At 47.2% G+C, this 23,664-nt stretch overlaps 1 protein-coding gene across 2 annotated transcripts in view; it reads right to left on the reverse strand.

The window, feature by feature from the left end:
- Positions 1 to 19,684, reverse strand: part of TNN (tenascin N) — a 67,897-nt gene extending 48,213 nt beyond the window's left edge. Inside the window, exons 1-7 of one of the 2 annotated variants that reach the window (XM_035279594.3) lie at positions 19,582 to 19,684; positions 11,069 to 11,127; positions 9,297 to 9,740; positions 7,429 to 7,803; positions 6,739 to 7,002; positions 4,841 to 5,026; positions 2,771 to 2,860 (exon numbers count right to left, since the gene is read on the reverse strand). In XM_035279594.3, the coding sequence (XP_035135485.3) occupies positions 2,771 to 2,860; positions 4,841 to 5,026; positions 6,739 to 7,002; positions 7,429 to 7,803; positions 9,297 to 9,705 (1,324 nt within the window). In that variant the 5' untranslated portion in view covers positions 9,706 to 9,740; positions 11,069 to 11,127; positions 19,582 to 19,684. The remainder of the gene's footprint in view (positions 1 to 2,770; positions 2,861 to 4,840; positions 5,027 to 6,738; positions 7,003 to 7,428; positions 7,804 to 9,296; positions 9,741 to 11,068; positions 11,128 to 19,581) is intronic. The other variant, XM_035279593.3, reaches the window with a different exon arrangement.
- Between the last annotated feature and the right edge of the window lie 3,980 nt (positions 19,685 to 23,664).

A 23,664-nucleotide genomic window follows, 5' to 3' on the forward strand; every position in this document is an offset into this window, starting at 1 on the left:
AGGCTTTCCCTGGGGAAGTTATGAGAATAACAACAGCCCCGACTGGACAGGCCACTGAGGCCAAGATAAAAGCGTATGCCGCCTCCTCAGTCAGTGAGGAATCATAGAAAATTTTTCAGTTGGGAAGCAAACAGTATGAAAATTAACTAGAAATAATGGGCAAGAAGGATGGGAGTGTAATATTATGATCTATGACAAGAAACACGTTTGGTCTGGGTTGCCTGATTCCCGGCACACAGCTTGTAAAACCCTTGGAATCTCCAAAGTGAGGTGTCTTTTTGCATGTTAATGAGGTGACTGCTGTAGGGGGGTGCTGCTGGATAGCCTCAGAAAGGGGGGGCTTGCCAGGGAACCAACTTTATGATTAGAGGATTGGAAATTCCCGCCCCACCTGCCCATCCCCCTAACAAGGGAGGGAGAGAGGTGCTAATGGTTGCTAAATGTTGAGTTAATCACCTGTGGCCAATGATATAATCAACCATTCCTCTATAATGAGGTCTCCATGAAAACCCAAAAGGACTGGGTTGAGAGAGCTTCCTGGCTGTGGGGGTTCGGGGAGGGTGGCACACCCACAGAGGCTGTGGAAGCACACACCTTGACCTATGCATCTCTTCCATCTGGTTCTTCAGCTGGATCTTTGTAATATTCTTGAGTGTAACAAATAGGTAAATGTAAGTCAGGTGTTCTCCCTGCGTTCTGTAAGCCGCTCTAGCAAATTAATGGCACCTGAGGGGGGAGTCATATGAACCCCCAATTTAGAGCCAATTGGTCAGAAGTACAGGTCATAACCTGGGGACTGTGACAGGCATCTGAAGTGAGGAAAGTCTCGTGGGACTGGGCCCTCAACTTGTGGGATCTGATGCTATTTCCAGGGAGAGAGTGGCGGACATGAATTGAATTATAGTACACCCTGTTGGTGTCTGATGGAAAACTGCCTGGTGTATGGGGTAAAATCACTTCCAGAGGTGAAATGTTCTATGTCGTGTTGACTGTGTAAGAGAAGAAAAAGTGTTTATCTCTTACAGGAGGGTAAAAGTGAGAAGCCCTTTAGCTTTGCAGTGTGAAAGGAAAATTAGAAACTAAGGACCCAAATTCACTCTGCCAAAAGGAAAAAATAAAGCTGAAAGCTGAGTTTCACAAGAAGCTACCTTTCCTTTTGTTCCTACACAGGCTACAGATAAAAGGTTAAATATCGCCACAGGTAGCTACTCCATGTTCACCTTAACCTACGAAAAGTGCAAATTTGCTGAACACATGATTGACTACCCCCCACCTGCTCCTTTTCTCTTGTATCATGGGAATCATCATACCCTCCCTATTTCCTCTCCAGCCCACTTTTCCCGTTAATATTGAAGCCTTCAACCTTCAAAATCATCTTTGGAGAAAGGCACAGACCACGGATTGTTTCTGTGACTCCATGTTTCTTTCTCCCAGGCACATCCTTCATCTTGGCAAAATAAACTTCTAAGTGGATTAAGGCTTATCTCTGATACTTTTTAGTTTACAGTAGCTAAGCCCAAGGCTTAGACTTGGGTATCTTGGGTTCAAATCCCACCTCTGTCCTTTCCTGGCTGGGCAATCTTGAGCTTCACTTCTCCAGTTTTCTTATATATGGCATAGAAATAATGATATCTACTTCATAGGATTGCTGTGAGAACTAAATGAGATATTCATAAAAAGTGCTTAGTGCTTATAATGCCTGGCACTTAATAAGCTCTCAATTAATTCACAGCTACAGGGAATCCCACTGGAAACAGGAAGTACTTACTGTTTTCCAGCTTGTTAAAATGCGTCACTAGCCCACTATTCTGACGGACTGTACAAGTCTACATTGTCTAGCCTGTAAATTAAGTTCCATTGTCTCCTTTATAATCGCCCAACTCTCACTCTGTCATACTCCAAATAAGCTATCTGTTAAGCAGCTGAAATAGCGAATCCAGTTCTCACATCTCATCCCTTATTCTCACACCATAACCAGCTATTTCCAGGACTGAATTGGAAAGAACTAAAAAACTTTTCAAGGAAGACTCAGAACTCAAAGACTCCTTTACTGGCTCCAAGGACTGCTCTCCCCCAGTGGCACCGGGGAGATCACGGGTTTCCAGCATGGGGAAGGCAGGAGCACAGAGCTAACGAGGAAATTCACAATCCAATATGGGCTCAAGCATTGTTTAAAAACTGAAAGTTACTTAGGATGTCTCACATGTGTGCCGACCATGTTTTCAAATTCTGTTCCGATCAACAAGTTACAAATGTATTGTCAAATGTGGCTGATTTGTAACCTTTTATCATTATGTATTTTCCTCAGTACACAGATGACAACATATCTCTACTCCCGTGTGAGAGTTTTAAATATCTTCTGACATTTTCGAGACATCTGCTTGAGTGTGGTCATGAGGAACAAACACAGGTGTGGCATGAAGAAAATTAAAGATCACTTGTCTTTAGGGAATAAGGAGCTCTGTGCCTATGTCTTAGATGATAAATGCCTTAAAAACAACGCAGTGATGGAAGCTATTGAAATAAGCAAGAGGGTGTCAGACATGGTCTTGTCCCTTAACTCCAAGACCCTGAGGGAGATTTACAATGGCAAGAAAAATTTGAAACAGGAAAAATTTGCTTCCCTTTTCCTGCCCAAAAATAGATGTAATACATAAAGGGATAGACTCTCTCTACATGCAAATCCCAGAATTCTTATCCAGAGGAGTCAGCCAAGAAAATGTCAGAATGCAAACATTAAATGTCCACAGTGCATTCAAGTAGCTCTTACCTGTTCTGCCATTCAGGAGAATGGGCTTGCCCTCCAGTTCTCCTCGCATGGGCACCACCGTGATCTTATACTCCGTCCCCGGGTGCAGACCTGGAAACAAGCAGGCAGCGTGGGATGTGAGTGCAGGCTCCAGACCCCTCTTCCCAGCACTGCTCCTCCCCAGGATTTCTCCCGTGAGGGAAAGATGAGGGGTTATGCTTCCTTCTGCAAAGATGAATCCGTATCTGCAGGCAAATAAAGCCCCGAAGGAGCATTGGAACGTGAGGTGTCACTGAGGGGGCCTATCGGTTGGGGATGGGAGTTGGGTGTTGTCGGAGCAGATGAGATGAAGCCGATTGAAATGCATTTCAGGTGTTCTCCACTTCTTCACTGGGCCACCTGAACTTACTTCCCAACTTTATCGCCCCGAATGTGTTCCTGTTCCCAGCAATCCTTTTCCTTCCAAAGCTTCTCTCCTTCTCCTTGTAATATTTAGCCTACATTTTTCCTATTTATTTATTTAGGTATTAGAGACAGGGTCTCACTGTGTTGCTCAGGCTAGCGTGCAGTGGTGCAATCATGGTTCACTAGAGCCTCAACCTCCTGGGCTCAAGGGATCCTCTTGCCTCAGCCTCTCAAGTAGCTGGGACCATGGGCGTGAGCCACTGTGCCCAGCCCTTTTTTAAAAAAAGTTTTTTCTCGGTAGAAGCAACTAGAATTATTGTTCCTTGTGGCACCAATGTTCAGACTCCGGTGGTAAAATGCAGACAAACGGCAGCTTGTGTGAGACACACACCCTCATTCTTCACTCCATAAACACTGAGAACCCCAAGATGTCCTGTCAAGATGGAACTCAAGGAGCGGATGGCAGAACAAGGCTCCAGGAGAGAATTTGCCGTGAAGCTAATTAGCCCCACGCTTTCCTGGGCCCATTCCAAGGCCTTGTACCTGAGTGGATATTGATGATTGTGTATTACTTTTCTTAAAGAGGGCCCTGGAATTGTACAAACTTCAAGCACTGCCAAACTTGATCCATCCCTGCAGCCTTGTTTCCTTAGCAGTCATCTGAGCCCCAGCCCTTGGCAGCATTAGCTCAGAAATCTGAGGTAGGGAGCCACCCCTACTCACTGCACCCTGCCTGCCTCTAAGCCCCCCAACACAACCCCTTCTGTGCATCCACCTTCCTCCCTCCCTCTCTCTGCCTCTCTCTCTCTCTGCCTCTCTCTCTCTCTGCCTCTGTCTCTCTCTCTCTCTCTGCCTCTGTCTCTCTCTCTCTGCCTCTCTCTCTCTCTGCCTCTTTCTCTCTGCCTCTCTCTCTCTGCCTCTCTCTCTCTGCCTCTCTCTCTCTGCCTCTGTCTCTCTCTCTCTGCCTCTGTCTCTCTCTCTGCCTCTCTCTCTCTCTCTGCCTCTCTCTCTCTCTCTCTGCCTCTCTCTCTCTCTGCCTCTTTCTCTCTGCCTCTCTCTCTCTCTGCCTCTCTCTCTCTGCCTCTCTCTCTCTGCCTCTGTCTCTCTGCCTCTGTCTCTCTCTCTCTGCCTCTCTCTCTCTGCCTCTGTCTCTCTCTCTCTCTGCCTCTGTCTCTCTCTCTCTCTGCCTCTCTCTCTCTCTCTGCCTCTCTCTCTCTCTCTGCCTCTCTCTCTCTCTCTGCCTCTCTCTCTGCCTCTCTCTCTCTCTCTCTGCCTCTGTCTCTCTCTCTCTGCCTCTGTCTCTCTCTCTCTGCCTCTCCCTCTCCCCTCCTGCCCCCAACACCCAAATACACAAGTTCTTCCAAAAGGAGTATCTATACACCATCAAATCCATTCTGAGACACAGACAGGGTCTTCAAGAGAGTTTGCTGACTTGAACACCTCACAAATATAATCTGTTAAAAGGTTCTCTGAGATTGAGCTCTGGAATGCTTGGGCAGAGTCTACAGGCCTCCCAGGTGGACTCACATCTGGGAGATTCAAGGATCAGGTTCAAGTGTGATTCCTAAGGCCCCTGAACTCTGTGCACACTTGAGCAGTGCGGATGCCAGTGCCCTCTGCACACACTGTTCCCCCCCCCCCACTGCACCCACAGCAAACATCTCACACCCCAGTGATGGCTCTTACCAGTGATGTCATATCGACTCTTGGGGTCGCTGCTCTTGGGCACAGTGACCTCAGCTACCTCCTGCCCCGTCATGGGCCCGTATCGCAGCTTGTAGTAGTCCACCTCGGTCGAGGGGTTTTCCCATTCCACGTCGAGGGAGTTTTCAGTCTCATCTGTCACCCAGGCAGTGCCAAGCACAGCATGGTCTAGGGCAGGGGTGAGAGAGGTAAGGAAAGCGGTGAAGAGCAGAGTTTCTGAGGTTCTGGACGGGCTGCTGGTTATCAAGTCAGCTCCCTTTCTTGATGTCTCAAGAGCTGGCTTCAGCCTCAGGTCATAGTTCTCAGCAGGCGTCTTTGAGCTACCAAAGCAGCAACTACGCTGCTGGTTTTCACATATTCCATGGGCAGACTGTCTTTCAGGAAAGCTTCCACCTCCCCATCCCATCAGAGGCCATGCAGCCTCCTTGTCCACACTGACTTTGGTTAAGCCCAAACTGTACGTCTCAGGCCAGCCACCCAAACCACTCAGGCCAGAGCTCAGACAGCTACAGGCTGTACTGGGAGGCTTTGGACAGTGTTATCTGTACCAGAGGCAGTACAGATTACTGAGACACCCACATAGTCCCACGGAATGTGCAGTCACCCATGCTAGAACAATCAAGACACCCAAATTGTTCTACTACAGGGGTGCTCCTGGGGGTCGTTAGCCTGAGGGCACTGACGAAGCAATCACAAATGGTGCCCTCATGATGGCCAAGTCTCTCACAGCCCTTTCCAACACTGACCCATCCCTACCTCCGATCTATTCCCACCACCAAAAAGGACAGGCAGCTTGATGTCTCTGCAAAGACAGCTGCATGCCAAAGTCTAGTCCATCTGGACCTTCCTAGATCTTTCCCTAGAAGTTCAGGGCAGGATGGAGGCAGTGAATTTTTATCGCACCAAGAACAGTGCTTGACACGTGGTAGGTGCTCAATAAACATATACTGCCTGAAGGAAAGACTCAGCCAATGATGTCTCTCCAAATCCTTGAAGATCTAAGTGGCTTTAAGAATTTTCATGAGAAAACAAGAATGTTTAAAGAGTAAGCAGCGATGCTTATCCTTCTAAATATTTTGGTTCACAGGAGACTCTGTTTCTCCAGATCAAGCCTCCACCATCCTCCATCTTGTTCTGTATCCCAGGCTGTGATCTCTGTGAACTGAGTCAGCCTGTTTCCCTGACCCTCTGGCTTCTGGGTTCAGCTAGCAGGAATCACCAGCAGATCAGAGGGCAGGAGAGAGAATTCTGTGGAGACACGGTGGACTGCCTGCATCCCTTTACCAAAACACCCCCACCAGGCAGCTCTTTTCTACAGCTCTCTCTGGGTCCAAGTACCAAGGTCCATGCCTCGCCCCTTCAGGCAGGAGTGTATCCTCACTGATGCAGGTCTGAGGGTTTCACCGTCCAACCCCTACCCACACCTCTGTGAACAACCTGTAAGTTAAACTTTTTTGATTACCCCATTTGTGTCCTGTTTTTCCCCCCAAGATGAATCTGACACAGGTGGCTTTCGCAGCCTCTTACCCATACTTAGTTGGACTTTCTTAATGGCCTTGGGGGTTCAGTGAGGGACTGGGGTTGCAGGTTTACCCTTTGACTGCTTATGAGAGGGTGCAGACCCTACGAATCTCAGGGATGGGGGGGACCCATGAGCCACCATGTAGCAGGTCTTCACTGGCTTAAAGGACTCAGGAATCAGAGGGCAAAGGAAGAAGAGAGAGAACTGGAACTCTTCAGAACCTAGGACTGTGGCAGTTGTGTTTTTCAAACCCCAAATCAAAGCAACTGCCTGACAGGTATTTATGGGAATAGTGAAATAAAACATTTGGAATGGGGGCCTCTCCTGGGAACTCTGGGGCATCGGGTGGCTTCCTCACCTGTGGTGGCAAGTAGATGCTGTGGGCTGCTAGAAACTTCTTTCTTGACGTTACGCAGGGTGACTACGTACTTGGTTCCAGGCAGCAAATTGAGAATCTCGTAGCTGTGCTGCTCCTTGGGCACCTGGATCTGCTTCCCAGAGATCTCCTTCCCCAGGGGGTAGTAGCTGAGGAGGTAGTGGTCCACCTGGCTGGAGGGCTCCCAGCTCACCAACAGGGAATCCTCCGTGCTCTTGAGCAGCTGCAGGCCCTGTGGGACGACCACTGCAGGCAGAACAGGAACAGGGCAGAGAGGGTGAGCAAGGGAGGCGATCCAGAGCCTATGAATTCCCTGAGCACTGTAAAGGTGGGTGTGCAGATGCAGACCTGTGTAAGGCTCACTCCAGACCCCCAGAATTTATTATCCCACTGACTCCCTCACCACACACGTGCACACACAGCCAACCATCAGATCACCAGACCACTGGTTTTCAAAGTCGGCCCTCAAATCAGCATCTGCATCACCTGGGAACTTGTTAGAAATGCAAATTTTTAGGCCCCATCGCAGAATCAGAAGCACTGGGGTTGGGGCTCAGCAATCTGGCGTAGGCTAAAGGAAGAGACCCCCAAAGAGGACAATGTGGAATTGACAGTTTAATAGTGCATTGGAAAGAAGAGTCCGGCGGCCCGAGGGCACATCTCTGCTCTCACCCTGGGCACAGTCCAGGCCTGCAAAGCCCTCCTCGCAGTAGCACTCGCCCGTGTCGCAGAAGCCGTGGCCGCTGCAGTCGCCGGGACAGCGCCGCTCGCTGCAGTCCTCCGACGTGAAGTCCTCGTGGCACTGGCATACGCCGCGCACGCACTCGCCGTGCCCGCTGCAGTTCTCAGGGCAGGGAGGATAGCCGCAGTCGGCGCCCACGTAGGGCTCGTGGCACAGGCAGTGCCCGTCCACGCAGCGCCCGTGGCCGCTGCATGCCCAGGGGCAGGCCTGCTGCTCACAGGTGGTGCCCTCCCAGCCCTCCTGGCAGTGGCAACTGCAGGTCTCCAGGGAGAAGGTCCCATGGCCGCTGCAGTGGTGCCTCAGATCTGGAAGGGAGAGAAAAAAACAGTAGGCTGGGTTGAGGGGCTGTGTGTGGAGATCTCCTTCCTTTGAGATCAGCCATGCAAAACCCAGAAATCAGCAGACCCTTAAGAGTGGGGCTGGTGATTTCTGGGTCTTGCACAGCTCTTTTTTGGAGGACCGTGGAGCTCTGCAAGGGAGAAAAGGTGTTGGCCCTTTCCAGGCTAGGCTCTCTAATCTGTGACATCTGCAAACATCTCCTTTCTCTGCCTGAAAAGGCTGCAGGACCCACCCTTCTTCCCTTTCCCTTTCCATGTGAATTCTGCTGCTTCCTTCCCCTCTACACAGTGGTCATTATTTAGTGCCTTCCTATGGAGGGGCCTTAAGTGCGCCACCCTGGCCAGCTGACATCGCAGAGCAGGACTCCTGGGGTAAAAGTGAGGTCCAGGCAGGTTGGAGTTGGCTGGAACTAGCAAGGCTGGGACCTTGTGAAATGAACCCAGATGGAAGCCTGGAAAAATGAAACTGCAGAAGCTACAAAATAGCCTAGTCTCAACTGTGGGTACTATGGAGATGGGATTTAACCAGGCTCCCCTCTTTGACCCTACACAGCAAGAGGCAGCTGGAGGGCGGACCGGTCAGTGTCATCTCTTCTCTGGCCCGGCTTCTGCTTCTCAGAACACCTTCTTCACTTCCTAAAAACGCTTCCAAAGTGGGGGCTCCTCAGAGGCAAGTCCATGCTGCTTATCCATGGCAGTGTCCCTGGTGCTGAGTTCTGGATCTGGATCGGATGGTTAAGGTGCTCTTAACCACAGCAATTCCTTCAGGCGTGAAATCTCATGCCAAAGTACCACTTATTACCATTGGGTCAGCCTGGCCAGTGTATGTTTAAAAGTGACAAGGGTTGGGTGGCGAGAGAACCTTCATTATTTATAAAATTACATTGTAATTATTTTACAATTTACAATTACAATTGTGATTATTTAAAATAATGATAATTTGCTGATTTGTAAATTCCACTAAGGGCCAGGAATCTTCTACACATTGTCTCTAGTTCTCAGAACTATACTAATGGGCAGAATTATCCTTATTGGACAGTTGAGGAAACATGAGGGATTTACCCAAAGTCACACAGCTACAAAGTGGTAGAACTGGGATTTGTAACCTCTCCTGTCTAGCTCCAAGGCCCTATCTTTGCTGCGTATCCCATTGCTTCCCCTCTGAGTAGAGCTTAGATTCACAGGTATGACAGCCCCTGGAAGCATTCCCATCTGGAAGCAATTGCCCAGGAGTCTAGCCTCTCTGCAAAAGCAACTGGTCCCTCCCTGCTCAGATTCCAGATGCCCCCTGAAGCTAGTACTAATGAATAAATAGCAGGGATGGGCCCGCTAGAGGAAACTCAGAGTGAAAAGCAGGAGCACACCAGAGTCACAAAGTGCTCATGAGGCTAATGGAACCCCTGGCACATAACAGGTGCTCATCAAATGTTTGTTGAATGAATACCAAGTGATGATCTCACCAGTAGCTCCCTGGCAGCAGCGCTGGGCACTACACTGCTTCTTCATCTCCATCATCTCTTCCTCCAGCTTCTTCACACGGGCCAGGAGGTCCTGGACACTGGTTGCCAATTCACAGTCCTTCTGTGGCGTCTGAAGGCGGATGTTGTGTCTGAAGATGATGTTCTGTTCCTCCCTGGCCTCCCCCAGGGCCAAGAGCGAAGTCCCATCGTCACTGAGGGGCTGAGGGTCAGCCTCCATCTGAACCAGGGCAGACTTAGGCACATTGATCTTGTAGGTGTGGCTGACAGTGACCTGTTGTTCCTTGTTGCTGCAGCCGGGAAGCTCCAGAGTGGCCGGGGCAGAAGCCACCAAGAGCACAGAGCCAAGCAGGAGCCCCAAGGGGAAGCAGAACATCTCCTGGAGACTCATCCTTAGAAAGACCGGGAGCAGACCCTCCGGGATACCTGTATTCAGAAACATTGTAGAAGAAAGCCATGGAGATATACTGAGGGAAGCTGGCCTTTTTTCCAGATTCTAAGAGCCCACAGGAATCCGAGAAACCAACAGAAAGAACGCATTCCATTTCTCCCAAGGATCCAAGCCAGATTACTTTCTGTCCGCCTCACAGATGGCATATTCCTGCCTCCTGTCTTCGCCTACTGTTCACACTGACCAAGATGCCCTTCTCTTCACCTCTCATTCTAGGCTCACCTGCACTTATTAAGAAGACGAAGAGCAGCTGTCTCGTGTTGACAGCCTACTGTGTGCCATGCTTTGACCCCCTACTCCTGGGCCTTTACAGCGACGCTAATATCATCCTCCCTCTTAAGAATATCAACAGTAAGAGCTGCACACGGAGCGCTTGCTATGTGACAGACACTAATCTAAATGCGCTAAGTGTTTCACACCTATTAACTCAGTCCATTCTCACAGTTCTTTGTGGAATATACTATGATTACCCCAATTTATAGATGGGGAATCTGAGCACTACTACTTTAAATTACTTGCCAACTGGCACCCAGCTCAGAGTGGCAGGATTTGAACCCAGGCAATCTGACCCCAGAGTCCATGCTCATCCCCACAACGCCATGCTGCTTGGCACAGATGAGGAAACTGAGCAAGTTGCCCTAAGTCCCATAGTCAAGAAGGGCAGAACCTGTACTCAGACCCAAATCCGCTGACTGCAGGGCCAGGATCCTGCTCACGACACCCACTTATAAACCAGTAAAATATAAGAATTTCCAATAAAATTACCTGTTTCACCAAGTGCTCTCCTGCTGCCCCCTGCCTCACCCAGCTGGAGACTAGCCTCGCTTCTGCTAAGCGTTCAGAGAAATGGACCCGTCCCTCCCTGCTGGTCTCTTGAGCATTGACCTTGTGGTACAGTTACTCTTGTATACAGCTTGTCTCCCCACTAGGCTATGAGCCTCTCAAGGATAGGACCCTGGAGTGATTTATCTTGGTGCCCTTCTGTGCCAGGAGCACAGTCACGCATACTGAGAGGTTTGGTCACTGTTTCTCAGTCAAGCCAGGCAACCCGAGATGGGGCAGGCGGTTAAGTTCTGCCTCCTCCCTCACCAGGAGGTCGTGTCTTCACCACTGTCACTGAGCAGAATGACTCCTCTCCCGCCATTTCCCCTGTGCCCGCAGCCCCTATCTGGGATGGCCCGTTCTTTGCACACTAACAAGCCGAGGCAGGACAGACCACAAAAGACCCAGCTTTCACCTCACATTTTGCTCACAAGAACCTCAGTCACAAGACATATCCCAGTTGGGCTTACATCACAGTTACCTTGAAACTGATCTGCAGAGCTGTCTCTTGACAATGGGTTTCTGTAACCAGCCCAAGACCTGCAATGATTTATGCCAAAGTTTGAAGTCAGGAAACACAGTCCTTTCCTGTAATCTGTGTTTTGCTTAAACCCAGGCTCTCCCTGCCCTTGGTGAAAGACAGTTGGAATATGATGGAAAGGCACCTCAGACAGGCCCTAGGACGTGCAGGCCCAAGAGTGCGTCTCATCCCGAGCCTCTCCACCTCCTCGTCTGTAACGTGGGAATGACAGTGTGCCACCCCTCTTGGATGTAGACAGCAGTGAGCATCATGTCTGACACGTGATCAGGGCTCAGTCAATATATTGAGGTTTACTTTGTTTTCAGTCAACTACTGAAGACGACTTCCTTTTCTTCCTCATCTTTTTATTATAGAGAATAATGCCGGCCAAGCATGGTGGTTCATGCCTGTAATCCCAACACTTTGGGAGGATGAGGCGGGTGGATCACTTGAGGCCAGGAGTTCAAGACCAGTCTGGCCAACATGGCGAAACCTCATCTCTACTAAAAACATAAAAATTAGCCAGGCACAGTGGCATATGCCTGGTATCCCAGCTACGTGGGAGGCTGAGGCAGGAGAATCGCTCAAACCTGAGAGGTGGAGGCTGCAGTGAGCTGAGATTGCACCACTGCACTCCAGCCTGGGCAACAGAGAGAGACTCCATCTCAAATAATAATAATAATAATGCCTAGGTTGAAAGGCATCTTTCCCCTATATTGATCAGAAAAGGAATAAATATTTCCAGCCAGTAAGCTAAATTCTAGTAATATGTAAAATGTTTAACTCTTAGTAGTCATCATTTATTTAGTGTCAGGAAGTAGAAGAAACAGGAGATGAAGAACCCTGGCAGAATAAAAGAAGAAGAATCACAATAGTATCAAATGTTAAACGTTATTTACTGAGTTGCTGCTATGTGCTAGCATTGGCTGGTGCATTCATCCTCATAATGAATCCTCAGAGCTGTCATGTAAGGGCAGTGTTCCTCTCCTCACTCAAAAGGTGAGGAAACCAGACCTGAGAGGTAAAGTCCTTGGCCAGGGGTTGCCAAGCTAAGAAGTGGCAGAGCCAGGATTCAAACACAGACCCATCTGATTGCAAGCCTATGCTTGCTCTGTGCCAGTATGGCATTCTGATACAGAGGACAAATGAGCACAGTTAGATATATGTCCCTATGCAATGGTTTCATCCATTATACATGTGGTACTCAAGGGATGTGCCACCACTGTGAACAAAACAGAATGGTGCCGATGAAGAGTTTTCCTTCATGTTACTCCTTTGCCCGCCCACTCTTCGTGGCTCTTACTATCACCAAAAGCATGTCTTGTTAATAGTAAGAGCTCACTTCTGAGCACTAACTGCATTTCAGGCACTGGTCTCAACACCTGGCAGATGGAATGGAATTGTCAGTGGACACTTCTTCTTGTCTTGGGAATTGAACCCTGGGTAATGAGTGCCTGCACATTTCTTTTTCTCTCTTTGTTTTTTTTTTTTTTGGAGGCAGGGCCCCATTCTGTCACCAGGCTGGAGTGCATTGGCGCAATCACAGCTCACTGCAACCTCCACCTCCTGGGCTCCAGTGCTCCTCCCACCTCAGCCTCCTGAGTAGTCGGGACTACCGGTGCATGCCACCGTGCCTGGCTAATTTTTGTAGTTTTCTGTAGAGATGGGGTTTCACCATGTTGCCCAATCTAGTCTCAATCTCCTGGGCTCAAGTAATTTGTCCACCTCAGCTCCCCAAAGTGCTAGGATTGCAGGCATGAGCCATAGCACCCGGTCATGCCCACACATCTCAAAGAGAGTGTGCTGCTGAAGGTTTAGCGGGCCTGGGGGTGGGGTCAAGGTGAATGGAGGGTGAGTGGCAAGCAAAGAGACCAGTGCCTGATTCTAGCCTGGAAGAATTCAAAGGTGGTAGCTTGGCTGGAACAGCCTGCATGGCAGACAGAGGAAGGAGGCCGCAGTGGGAGAGGCCTGCACCTCAGACTATGGTGAGGACAAGTTGATGTCACAGAAATGAGGCACGTTGGAGCTGCCAAGAGGGCAGTTGAGGCCCTGAGCTGAGTAGATCCACTGCTTAGCAGGAGTATGCTGCCCCAGGGGGCCACTACAGGAGGACAGACCCAGTGGGTAGGAAGGAGAATATCTAAAGATCCCACAGAAGCTCCCCCCAAAAGAGGGGTGGCCCACACTGGAAACATTCGCCATAACAAGAGTATCCAGTACCAGAGGGAACCACCACAGCCCCAGTTAAAAAAAAAAAAGTGCCCTTTCCCTTCCTTCCTAGCCCCCACCTTGCCCCAGGCAGCAGCAACCTGGTGAAGCCAGAAGCACCCTGCACATTGGGGAGAGCAAGCCGAGCCATGCATACTGGGGAGAGAAGTGGAGGGAGGAAAGCACCAGACCTCTTCCCTCCGGCTTCTCTGCAGGTTCCAGCATCAGGCCTGAGCTGAGCAAGAAGAAAAGATGTGGCCTGGATGAAAGACTGAGGCTCAAAACTGAAATGGACTTCCCTTCACAAAAGCAATTCTCTTCCGAGACCAAAATCCACCAGAAAAGCCTGGAATCCGCTTGAGATTTTTGTCAGAGGATTGGGAGAGTGGGAGAGCCAGGAATATGACTTGGAAGGCAGGTATAGGTGGAGGTGTAATGATATTTCCACCAGGCACAGTGGCTCACGCCTGAAATCCCAGCATTTTGGGAGGCCAAGGCGGGTGGATCACGAAGTCAAGAGTTCAAGATGAGCCTGGACAACATGGTTAAACCCCATCTCTACTAAAAATACAAAAATTAACAGGGCGTGGTGGCACATGCCAGTAATCCCAGCTACTCAGGATGCTGAGGCAGGAGAATCGCTTGAACTCAGGAAGTGAAGGTTACAGCGAGCCGAGATCACACCATTGCACTCCAGCCTGGATGACAGAGCGAGACTCTGTCTCAAAAAACAGTGAATAGAATAAATAATAATAATAATGATATTTCACACAATGGGCATCCTTAGACATTCAGCCCAAAGATAAAAGTCACACACTCTTCTCCACTTGATCCCCAGGATAGGAACGGAAACTCAGTGGCATTGAACAATGTGCCCTGATTATGCAATTGATGAGCCCACAGCCACAGATGCAACCCCAGGTGCACAGTGTCCAGCAATGGAGCCATTAACCCCAGTGCACTTCTGCCATTCCCAGTAACGATGCATATTGAGCTCTGAAGCACCTACTGTGGTCATGACAGCATATGAATTTTCACTGTCCAAAATCTTCTTCCTGGGCAAAAAGAGAGCTAAAAAAGCAGACTTCTCTGCCCATGCCTTCCATCCCAGCCCCCACTCCCAGCCTGAGACATAAATGGAGTGCAGATGGTTTGCTGAAGAAGTTCTCAACGAACGCAAAAAAAAAAAAAAAAAAAAAAAAAAGCCATGGACTCTTGCCATAAACCACAGCAAGGCTGCCCAGATCCCAGGTCTACAGTGTTTGTTTTTGTAGCCTGGAATATGAGAAGCCCCAGAAGCCCCTGTTGGAGCCCTGGGTGTTGCCTGTCCTTCTGATTTGTAACAAGATGTCCTCACTAATTACTGCGTCTCAGGTTCCACAAGTTGCGCTCAGATTTTCCTGGGTAGGATGATTGCTCGAAAGAAGATGAGAGCAAGGGAAATCCTCAACCTAACACTCTGTCAAGTGTAACGAGCAGGAAGAGAAGGCTGCTGGCTCTCCCACCAACACGTGGCAGGAGAGAGACTCCTTGTTTCACAGAAGAAGAGAAGGATGACTTCATCAACTCTTTCCGTGTGCACAGCAAACCACAGGCTGAGCTCCGCGAGGGTGGGGAGGGGGCAGAGAGGGCAGCAGATTTTCCCAAGCAAAACACAGGATGATACATTTCCAAATAAGGAGGATTATTCTACTGAGGGGTATTTTCCCATGGAAAGTGGGATAAATTCTGCACAGATGTATGAAGTGAAGGGCATTTACACGCAGGAAATGTGTATGCAGGAACCACAGGAAATCGGTTGTCCCCAGGAATCATTGTCTTACAGAGGCTAATCATGTCTTTAATTCTGACTGCAGGAGGGGTGTTGGATGGTGTGGGAAGGTGGGAGGCAGAGATACAGTAAGACTCAGGAACAAATGCTGCCTTGTATTGCTTTTACCAGAAAGGCTCTTTGAGGGGCACACAACTGACCATGGGCTGCATGGATGGTCCCCGCTACTTCTGCCTTCAGATGTTGCAGGGCTCTAAGCTTCTGCTGTGTTCTCTCTTGGTATCTGCATCTACCCCTGTGGCTTTCATTTCTAGCCAAATATTGACAGCCGCCAAATCTGTATGCATGTTCCTAGCGCAGGCATCCCTTTGAGCTCAGAGACGACAGTGGCCATGTCTGTGTTGATTCCCTCTGTATCCCCAGCCTCATAGCACAATCCTGCCAAGGTAATATTCTGTGAAATAAATAGTAATAGCCACTGGATGTGTGTGTGTGTGTGTGTGTGTGTGTGTGTCTGTGCTTATTAGATAATGGACATTGTGCCAAATGCTATAAAAATTATCCTCATTTAATCCTCAAAATCCTGGGAGTAGTTGCTATCATTCTTTGTGACAGGTGCTCAGAGAATTTAAGTAATTTGCCCAAGGACACACAGCTAGTAAGCAGCAGAGCTGGGATCACACACCAGGTCTGTCCACTGTCTGTGTGTGTGTTCTTTCTCTCTCTAAGTCATGTTTTTTATTTTATACAAAATAAAAGACAAAAAACACCAAATGTCTTCCTTTCTGCCACATTTTTAAGAGAGGGTTTTTCCTGAAAATAAAAGAAATCCAAGGCATATTGGGTTTTCAGTTAAAAATTAATACATAGATAACTAAATCCTATGCCTGTACTTTCTCTGAGAGGTGCCAAGGATGATCCCTTGGGAACATGACTTGTGTTTCCTCCACAGGGAGGTTAAGTCCCAGTCGCTTCTCACTAGAAGCTGGAGAATTCCCTTCCTAGGAAACACCAAAGGGTACAGAGACTTCTGTCTGCAGGGGCAGATGGCAACCAAGCCTTGGCCAAGGGAGGAGGATGGCCCCTGAATCCTGATGGTCCTGTCAGACCCCAGGGGTGGATGTCTCTGTGTCACCTCGTTTTCCCCAAAGAAGGATACACACCCTGGGTAAGGAAAAAAAAATGCTACTTATACCAAAGAAGAGAGGGAGCCAATTTCTAGCCACTGTTACAGACCTTTATACTTAAATTCAGGGCTTTCTCTGGTTCCCTTATCTCATCCTGCCTCGCCAGTTAACCACAGGGAAATGAAAGCACTGCTTTGGGTTTTAGAGAAAGCCTATCATCGTGGATTTCCAGCAGAGTCACTTACGAAGATATTCTGTCCACAAATGACAGGGTAGATATCATTATACTTTGAAGGAAAATGAGGGAGATGAGTAGCTAGGGATGCATCAATGCCACAAGTGTCACTGGCAAACTTGTCACTCCTTCCTTAACTCTCTTGGGCATATTTTGCTAATGATCTACATCTTGGGCCCTGGGTGACTTAGGGGTCTTCCCTGTACTCCCCAACTAACCTGTCCCAGGACAGCAAGTTCTCAACTGGCTGAGGCATCTACCCTGGCTCAACTCACCTTGAACTGGAGGCTTAGGTGACCGATTTCATCTCTGTATCTCTCCCTCCTTCAGAGAAGGAGAGCATGCAAGAGCATGGATGTACAAGGAGGTCTGTCTCTCCTAGGTTAAACTCCAGTAGAAGCAAGTACATACAAAGTTTTTATTTCTATTTTACTCCTCTATGCAAGCATTGCATAGAGGATACAAGACAGCTAGGTGTGGACAAGAATGAAAGTTTGATTTTATGTGATAGGGCTTAGTATGGTCACATTCTGGGCATCACTCTGTTCTCTCATTCTCCTAGTTCTGTGGGACACCCGGGGAGTGCCCAGGAAGTCCTTGAAGGTGACCCCCACACCGCCGTGCTAGAATCCTTTTCCTGGAGAGTCGCCCCATCAAGTCTGACCACCCACCTGAGACTAGAAAAGATCAAGAATGGTTCTCTGACCCAGCCTCAGCACTCAGTCACTTTTTTAGGGGTGGCCACGGGCTCATTTTGTTTTGTTTTGACAACTGACTCTTAATCTGTCTTGCAAACGCTCAAATGGGTGATGATCATGGTAGCTACCATTTTCTATGCATCTGTGAAAAGCACTTTAAAATCTCCTCTTGAACATCAGGCGAAGATGTTCATTTACCCCCCAGAGGATGAATCACTTTCTCATAGAAAGAACTTCCTTTAGCTTTTGTGGGACCAAGCTCATGCACGATGACAAGATAAAAAAGACAGAGGACCTAAATTCAGGAGCCTTCTTCTCCCATATTCAGCCAAAGAGTCAGTCCTCACAATGGCTAAGTATTACTTTGTATACAATTAGCCCTAATCCCCATGGGTGTGAGGGGTATCAGATTAAAACAAAACAAAACAAACAAACAAAAAACTCTGCAATTTCTTTCTTTAGTTAACACATAATTTTTTATGTATTGAAGTAACTTTAAAGTTCTAGCCTTCTAGCAAGGAGGAGAGCGTTTGCGCTGTTCCACCCACATTCGCTAGGTACAGATTCAGATGGTGACTGGGCCGCATCAGCAGTGAGTCCATTGTGGTGAAAGCAGCAAAGCCCCTGTCCATCTAGTGATCAGGCCTGAGATCTTAGCATCCTCAGCTCACAGACTGGTGGCTCCAGATGCTGCTACAGGACCTAAACCATGATCTCATGTCTGTATTCAGATCCTATAGGAGCCAAGCCTCTGGAATGAGCAGTGAATGGACAAAAGTTTCCACTGGGCTTGGGCACAATTTCCTCAGGCATCTTCTCAGAAACAGAGCTCGGCCTACCCTACATTTCAAACCACAGAGCAGCACTGGACTGGAAAACTAGAAGCCACAGGATGGTTTGAAATCATTTGTTCTATTTTCTCTCCATCGGGAGTCAGCTGCAGCCCACAAACTTGGGGACATAGCAGGACTTAGAATATGAAAGAACGCCAGGTGCCTTCTTCCCTTCTCTTCAGGAAAAATGTTATCAGTGTTGATACTGTATTTCTTCCTGTGTCTGACACTGTCACCTTGATTCTGAGGCTGCAACAAATGTCAGAATGTCAAGAAGCACTGATTGTTTCCACGCCCGCTACCAATGTATAGTTCTAACCAAGCAAAGTGTCACCTGATGCCGTGGTGACTCCTCAGCTTTTCCAAGAACCAGTGGATTTTAGGCACTGTGGCTAACCTATGTCCAGATGTGGGTAGTTTATTACTCTCATGTTGGAACTTGTTCTTTTTTTCTCTTTAATGCTTACATAAGCAACTCAGGTTTCATTCTTTTACGTGAAGCCCTGAAGCCCTGCCTGTTCTCATTCATTCTTTCTCTGTCCTTCCCCCAGATCTCTCCCAAACACAAAAATTAATAAATAAGTAAAAAGTAAGACCTCTGGCCGGGCGCGGTGGCTCACGCCTGTTATCCCAGCACTTCAGGAGCCTGAGGCAGGTGAATCACGAGGTCAAGAAATCGAGACCATCCTGGACAACATGGTGAAAGCCCGTCTCTACTAAAAATACAAAAAAAATTAGCTGGGCATAGGGGTGTGCACCTGTAGTCCCGGCTACCTGGGAGGCTGAGGCAGGAGAATTGCTTGAACCCAGGAGGTGGAGGTTGCAGTGAGCCAAGATCACGCCACTGCACTCCAGCCTGGCGACAGAGCAAGACTCTGTCTAAAAAAAAAAAAAAAAAAAGACCTCCAAAAACTAGTTTAACCACATCATTTTTTGAGATGTCTTGAAATGTTTTCTTTGAGATATGGGGATTTGGAAAGAAGATGTCATCTTAACAAATAATAATTAAAACCTTTAAAATTAAACGTCTGGATGTACTTCAAAGCTGTTCAAATACATTTGCAAACATCCCCTTAACTGATTCACACAAAATGCAGGAAAAAGGGGAGTTATCATAGCTTCCTAATCATAACTAAATTAATCATAATTAAACAAATTATGTTTTAGGATTTAAACGAATAATGTTTAAAGTTCTGTTTTGGGATTTAAAAGAATAATGAAATGTAACAGATACCAACCTATCCAATTAAAAGAGAGAGAGAAAGCTTTGATGCTGCAAAGAAGTTAAAAAAGAAAAATAGTTGAGAAGAAACATCTTAAAGGAAACATTTTATACAAAAGACCACGTCTGGTCTGGCGGGGTAAGAAGATAGCTATGCTTAGCCCTGTCTGGGACTGGAGTATAATACTAAGGAGGCAGTACGCAGGTCCTGGGGAGGTACTTCCCAATTCATTTTAACTCTTCATGGAGGTGACAGGAGACTACACTGCCCGATTTTCGGGGTCGAGATCTGAGGCACCGGAGCCTCCAGTTTTGATCTCACCTGCACTGGCCACCTTCCCCGCTCCAGTAAGTAAAGCTTGGGCAGCTAGCACTCTTACCCGGGAGGCTGCAGGGCGCCTGTTCCAATGCTGCCGCTCCTGTCAGCTGGTCTCCTCCCACTGTAGATCTTGGTACTTGCTGGTCGTCCCTGGTTCTCGTCTCTCCTTGGCTTCCCTCCCTGGGTTTAAATCCTGTCTAGGCCAGAGGAGGAGCCAACAGAGACTCCTGCCTGTTTTCCTCCCTACCCAGCAGGGACTCCGTTAAAAGGTAATGAACAATTCCTTCTCTTACTCTAACTTGGAAAGAAAAATATATACATTTCCTTCTTCTTTTTCACTTTGATTACACAGCAGCTAAAAATACTGGAGGCTATTTCCATTCCAGTGGATCCAGAATAAGGATATTAAAAGAGTTTGCCTGTCTCCTGGCCAGGAGCTGGGTCTTGGGGTTCAAACGTGCATTTACAAAGTTTCTTTCTCTTTTTCCTGTTTCAAGCAGTCTGGGACTCACTGCCTACTGCTTTTAAAATGAGAAAATGCCTTTAGCACAGAGAGAAATGAGCAGAGACCCTCAGAGACAGAAGCTCTTCTGACTTCCCTCCTCCTTCCTCCATCATCTCGTTTGTGAATAGCCGGGTTCTGAAGTGGGAGCAGGAATAGCAGACTGGGGACATTCGGTCCCACAAGCCCACTCCAATCCTCACCGCATCCCAAATGCCTCCCACTCACCAACAGCACAAGAGCTCCAAAACCAGGGAAGAATAGTCACAACCCTTTCTGGCTGCCCTTCCTCTTTTGTCTTCAGATGGACAAGCCTTCATCCTTTCTACGAACCAGAGCCATTTCAATAAGGTGTGGGCTGACACCTGCCACCCTTCCTTACACCCCGTCCCTCACCTGCTCTACGGGAAGTAGATTCTGGAGTGCAGATCCACAACAAAATGAAGGACCCCATATGTTTCCAGTTCACCTGTGTCAGCATCAAATGCTGCTGGAGGGAAAGGAGAAGGAGAGAGAGGGGACCAAAGAGTGGCCACAAGAAATTGAAGGTGGGGGCCAGAGGCAGGTTGCCCATATGTGAGGCTTGTGTCTGTTATTTGCAACTTTGACAACTCCTTTGTGGTTGAGCTTACTTGTCTGTAAAATAGGAATAGTGTCTTATGGTTATTGAGAGGGTCAAATGAGTAGATGGGGTAAAGAACTTAGACTAGTCCCAAGGACACCGTGAGGACTCGGTTAAGATTACCTGCCACTGTGATTACTATCATTTTTTGATTCTCCTCATGTATCCCACTAAATCATATTTGATCCTCTTCCCCTCAATCCAGTTGGGTTTATAGTTCTCTGTCCTTCACTTACAACCACAAATAGTTCTGCTATCTGTCCCTGGAATCTGGACCAGCCATATACAGAGGTGACCAGTGGAGTATGAACCAGGGTCACCAGAAAAATCCCCAACTCCCAAACATCTCTTTTCTCCCTTGTACTTTTTTCTCTGCTTCCTAAAAGGGAAAATCTCTCCTAGAGGATCCTAAGACTCTGTTGCGCCCTCAAGTTGCTCTCCTATTCTTAATTTCCTTTCACTATTTCTTCCCAAATGAGTGGTCTTCACCAACTCTCTCCATGACTCCCTCTTCCAAGCCCTCAATAGGAATAACTAAACCAGTGCACCAGGCTCCTAAGAAGCCACCTTCCTCCAGCCTCTCCTTATTAACAGCCAGTATTAGTTGCAGGACATGAAGCTGTAATAAAGAGACCCTCCAATGCAGTGGCTTAACACCATAGGCGATTTCTCTCACATAACAGTTGAACACAGTGGCCCGGGGCTGGTGGGCAGTGCTGCCGTCCACAGCACACACCCACCACTCTCTAGGGCCATCATTTCCCAGCCAATAGGAAGAGTAAAGGGATAAGGGCAGATGGAAATGCATGTTTATTCCTTACAAACACAAAAACGAAAACTTATTTTACAATTTTCTGCAAGTCAAACTCAGACTTCCAGAAAAATTGTAAAAATGTTAAAAGAATCCCCATATACCCTTCACTCACATTCTTCAAGTGCTAACATTTTATATTTGCTTTATCATTCATCCTCTCTTAATAGCATTCCCTGAAAACATTTGAGAGCAAATTAAAGATATGATTTATCTCTTTACCCCTTTATGTCTAAAAAACTTCAGTACGGGGTATTTCCCAATAACAGGGGAAATATTCTTCCATAACCTCAATACAATGATCAAAATCAGGAATTGACACTGACATAATACTATTGTCTAATTTACAGACTATATTCAAATTCCATTGATTGTTTCTCTAATGTCCTTTGTAGCAAAAGAAAAAGAACGAATTGCCCCAGGATTCAATCCAGGATAATTAATTGCATTTGGTTGTCCTGTCTTTAAAATTTTCTTATATTGAAATAGTTCTTCAGTCTTTATCTTTTATGACCATAATATTTTTGAGGAGAAAACATCAGTTGTCTTAAAGAATGTCCTCAGTTTGCGTTTGTGTGGTGTTTCTTCATGCGTAGATCTAGGCTATGCATTTTTGGCAGGCAGCCACGGAAGTGGCATGTCTTTGATCCATCACGTCAGGGGACACTTGATAGCTGTCTGTCCCAATGTTGGTGATGTTACCTTGGCTCACTTAGCTAGGGTGATATCTGCCAGGTTTCTCCACAGTAAATATTTGCCTGCTTTTATTTAACAAGTATATTGTGGGATGATTTTTTAAACCATGTAAATATTCTGCTTCTTTTTAAATTTTCACCCACTAGTTTTAACATTCATTGTTGACTCTTGCCTGGAATGATGATTAGTATGGTGGCTGCCAAATGGTGATTTTCCTAATTTCATCTTTCTTTTTATGTTTATTACATAGAATTCTGTTACAAAAAAGAATTGTTCTTCCCCCACCTTTATTTTATTAATTTATTTATATTCTAAGTGACTCATATTCTCCTTTTTATTCTGTGGGTTATATTCCTATACTATCATTATTTTATTGCTCAAATTGCCCCAGATTTGGCCGGGGAACACTTCAGGCTGGCTCCTGTGTGCTTTTAACAGGCTCCTAACATTCTTTGAGTGTTTCCTTACTTTCTGGCACAGCAAGGTATTCCAGGGTCATCTTGCACTCCTCCCACCCAGTCCTAGAAGCAACCATTTCTGCAAGAAGCTTTGTTTCTTTCTATTGGAGAATGATGCATGTTTGGATAAACCTAGAAAAGGTGCACATCACTTCTTCTGCATCCCATTGGCTACAATTTAGCCAATGTGCACATATAGCTGCTGGAGAGGCTGGCACAGTGGTTGTTTCAACTAAACCTCAGGAGCTCTGTGAATAAAGAAAGGAAGAAAGAATAGGGTTGATGGGCAGCTGGAAGTCTGCCACGGAGCCCACCCAATCACTACCAGCAAAATGTTCTCCCTGAATTCTAAAATCTAATCTTATCACATCCCTGCCCCAAATCCTCCAGAAACTCTTATTACTTACAAGATTAAGCTTCTAAAATTCTCTGTAACATGCCCCTTCCTATGCACCTCTATAACCAAATTATTCCTCTGCTATTTACAAATATGAACCATCAGGTTTTTTTTCCTTATTTATTTACTTATTTTTGAGGTGAAGTCTCATTCTGTCGCCCAGGCTGGAGTATAGTGGTGAGATCTCAGCTCACTGCAACCTCCAACTCCCAGGTTCAGGTGATTCTCCTGCCTCAGCCTCCCGAGTAGCTGGATTACAAGTACCCACCACCACACCAGGCTAATTTTTATATTTTCGGTAGAGGCCGGGTTTCGCCATGTTGCCCAAGCTGGTCTCAAACTCCTGACCTCAGGTGATCCACTTGCCTCAGCCTCCCAAAGTGCTGAGATTACAGGCATGAGCCACTGCACCCCACCCAAACCATCAGTTTTAACCTACTCAGGCTTCTCCCAGTCCCTGGTAAACATGATGCTTCTCCCAGTCTCTGGACACTGGTGATGCAGCCCCCACTTCTTGAAGTCAATCTCATCTCCACTTCCAAGAGATCTGCTCAGATTTCCTTACTGTAATCACCTGAATCAATGTGAAATGTTTACTTTTTTAACTTTAGAGTTAAAGGCTTTAGAGTTTTTCTTAGAGAGATAACTCTCTTTGTTC

Source organism: Callithrix jacchus, chromosome 18 (assembly GCF_049354715.1).
Source record: "Callithrix jacchus isolate 240 chromosome 18, calJac240_pri, whole genome shotgun sequence".
NCBI lineage: Eukaryota > Metazoa > Chordata > Mammalia > Primates > Cebidae > Callithrix > Callithrix jacchus.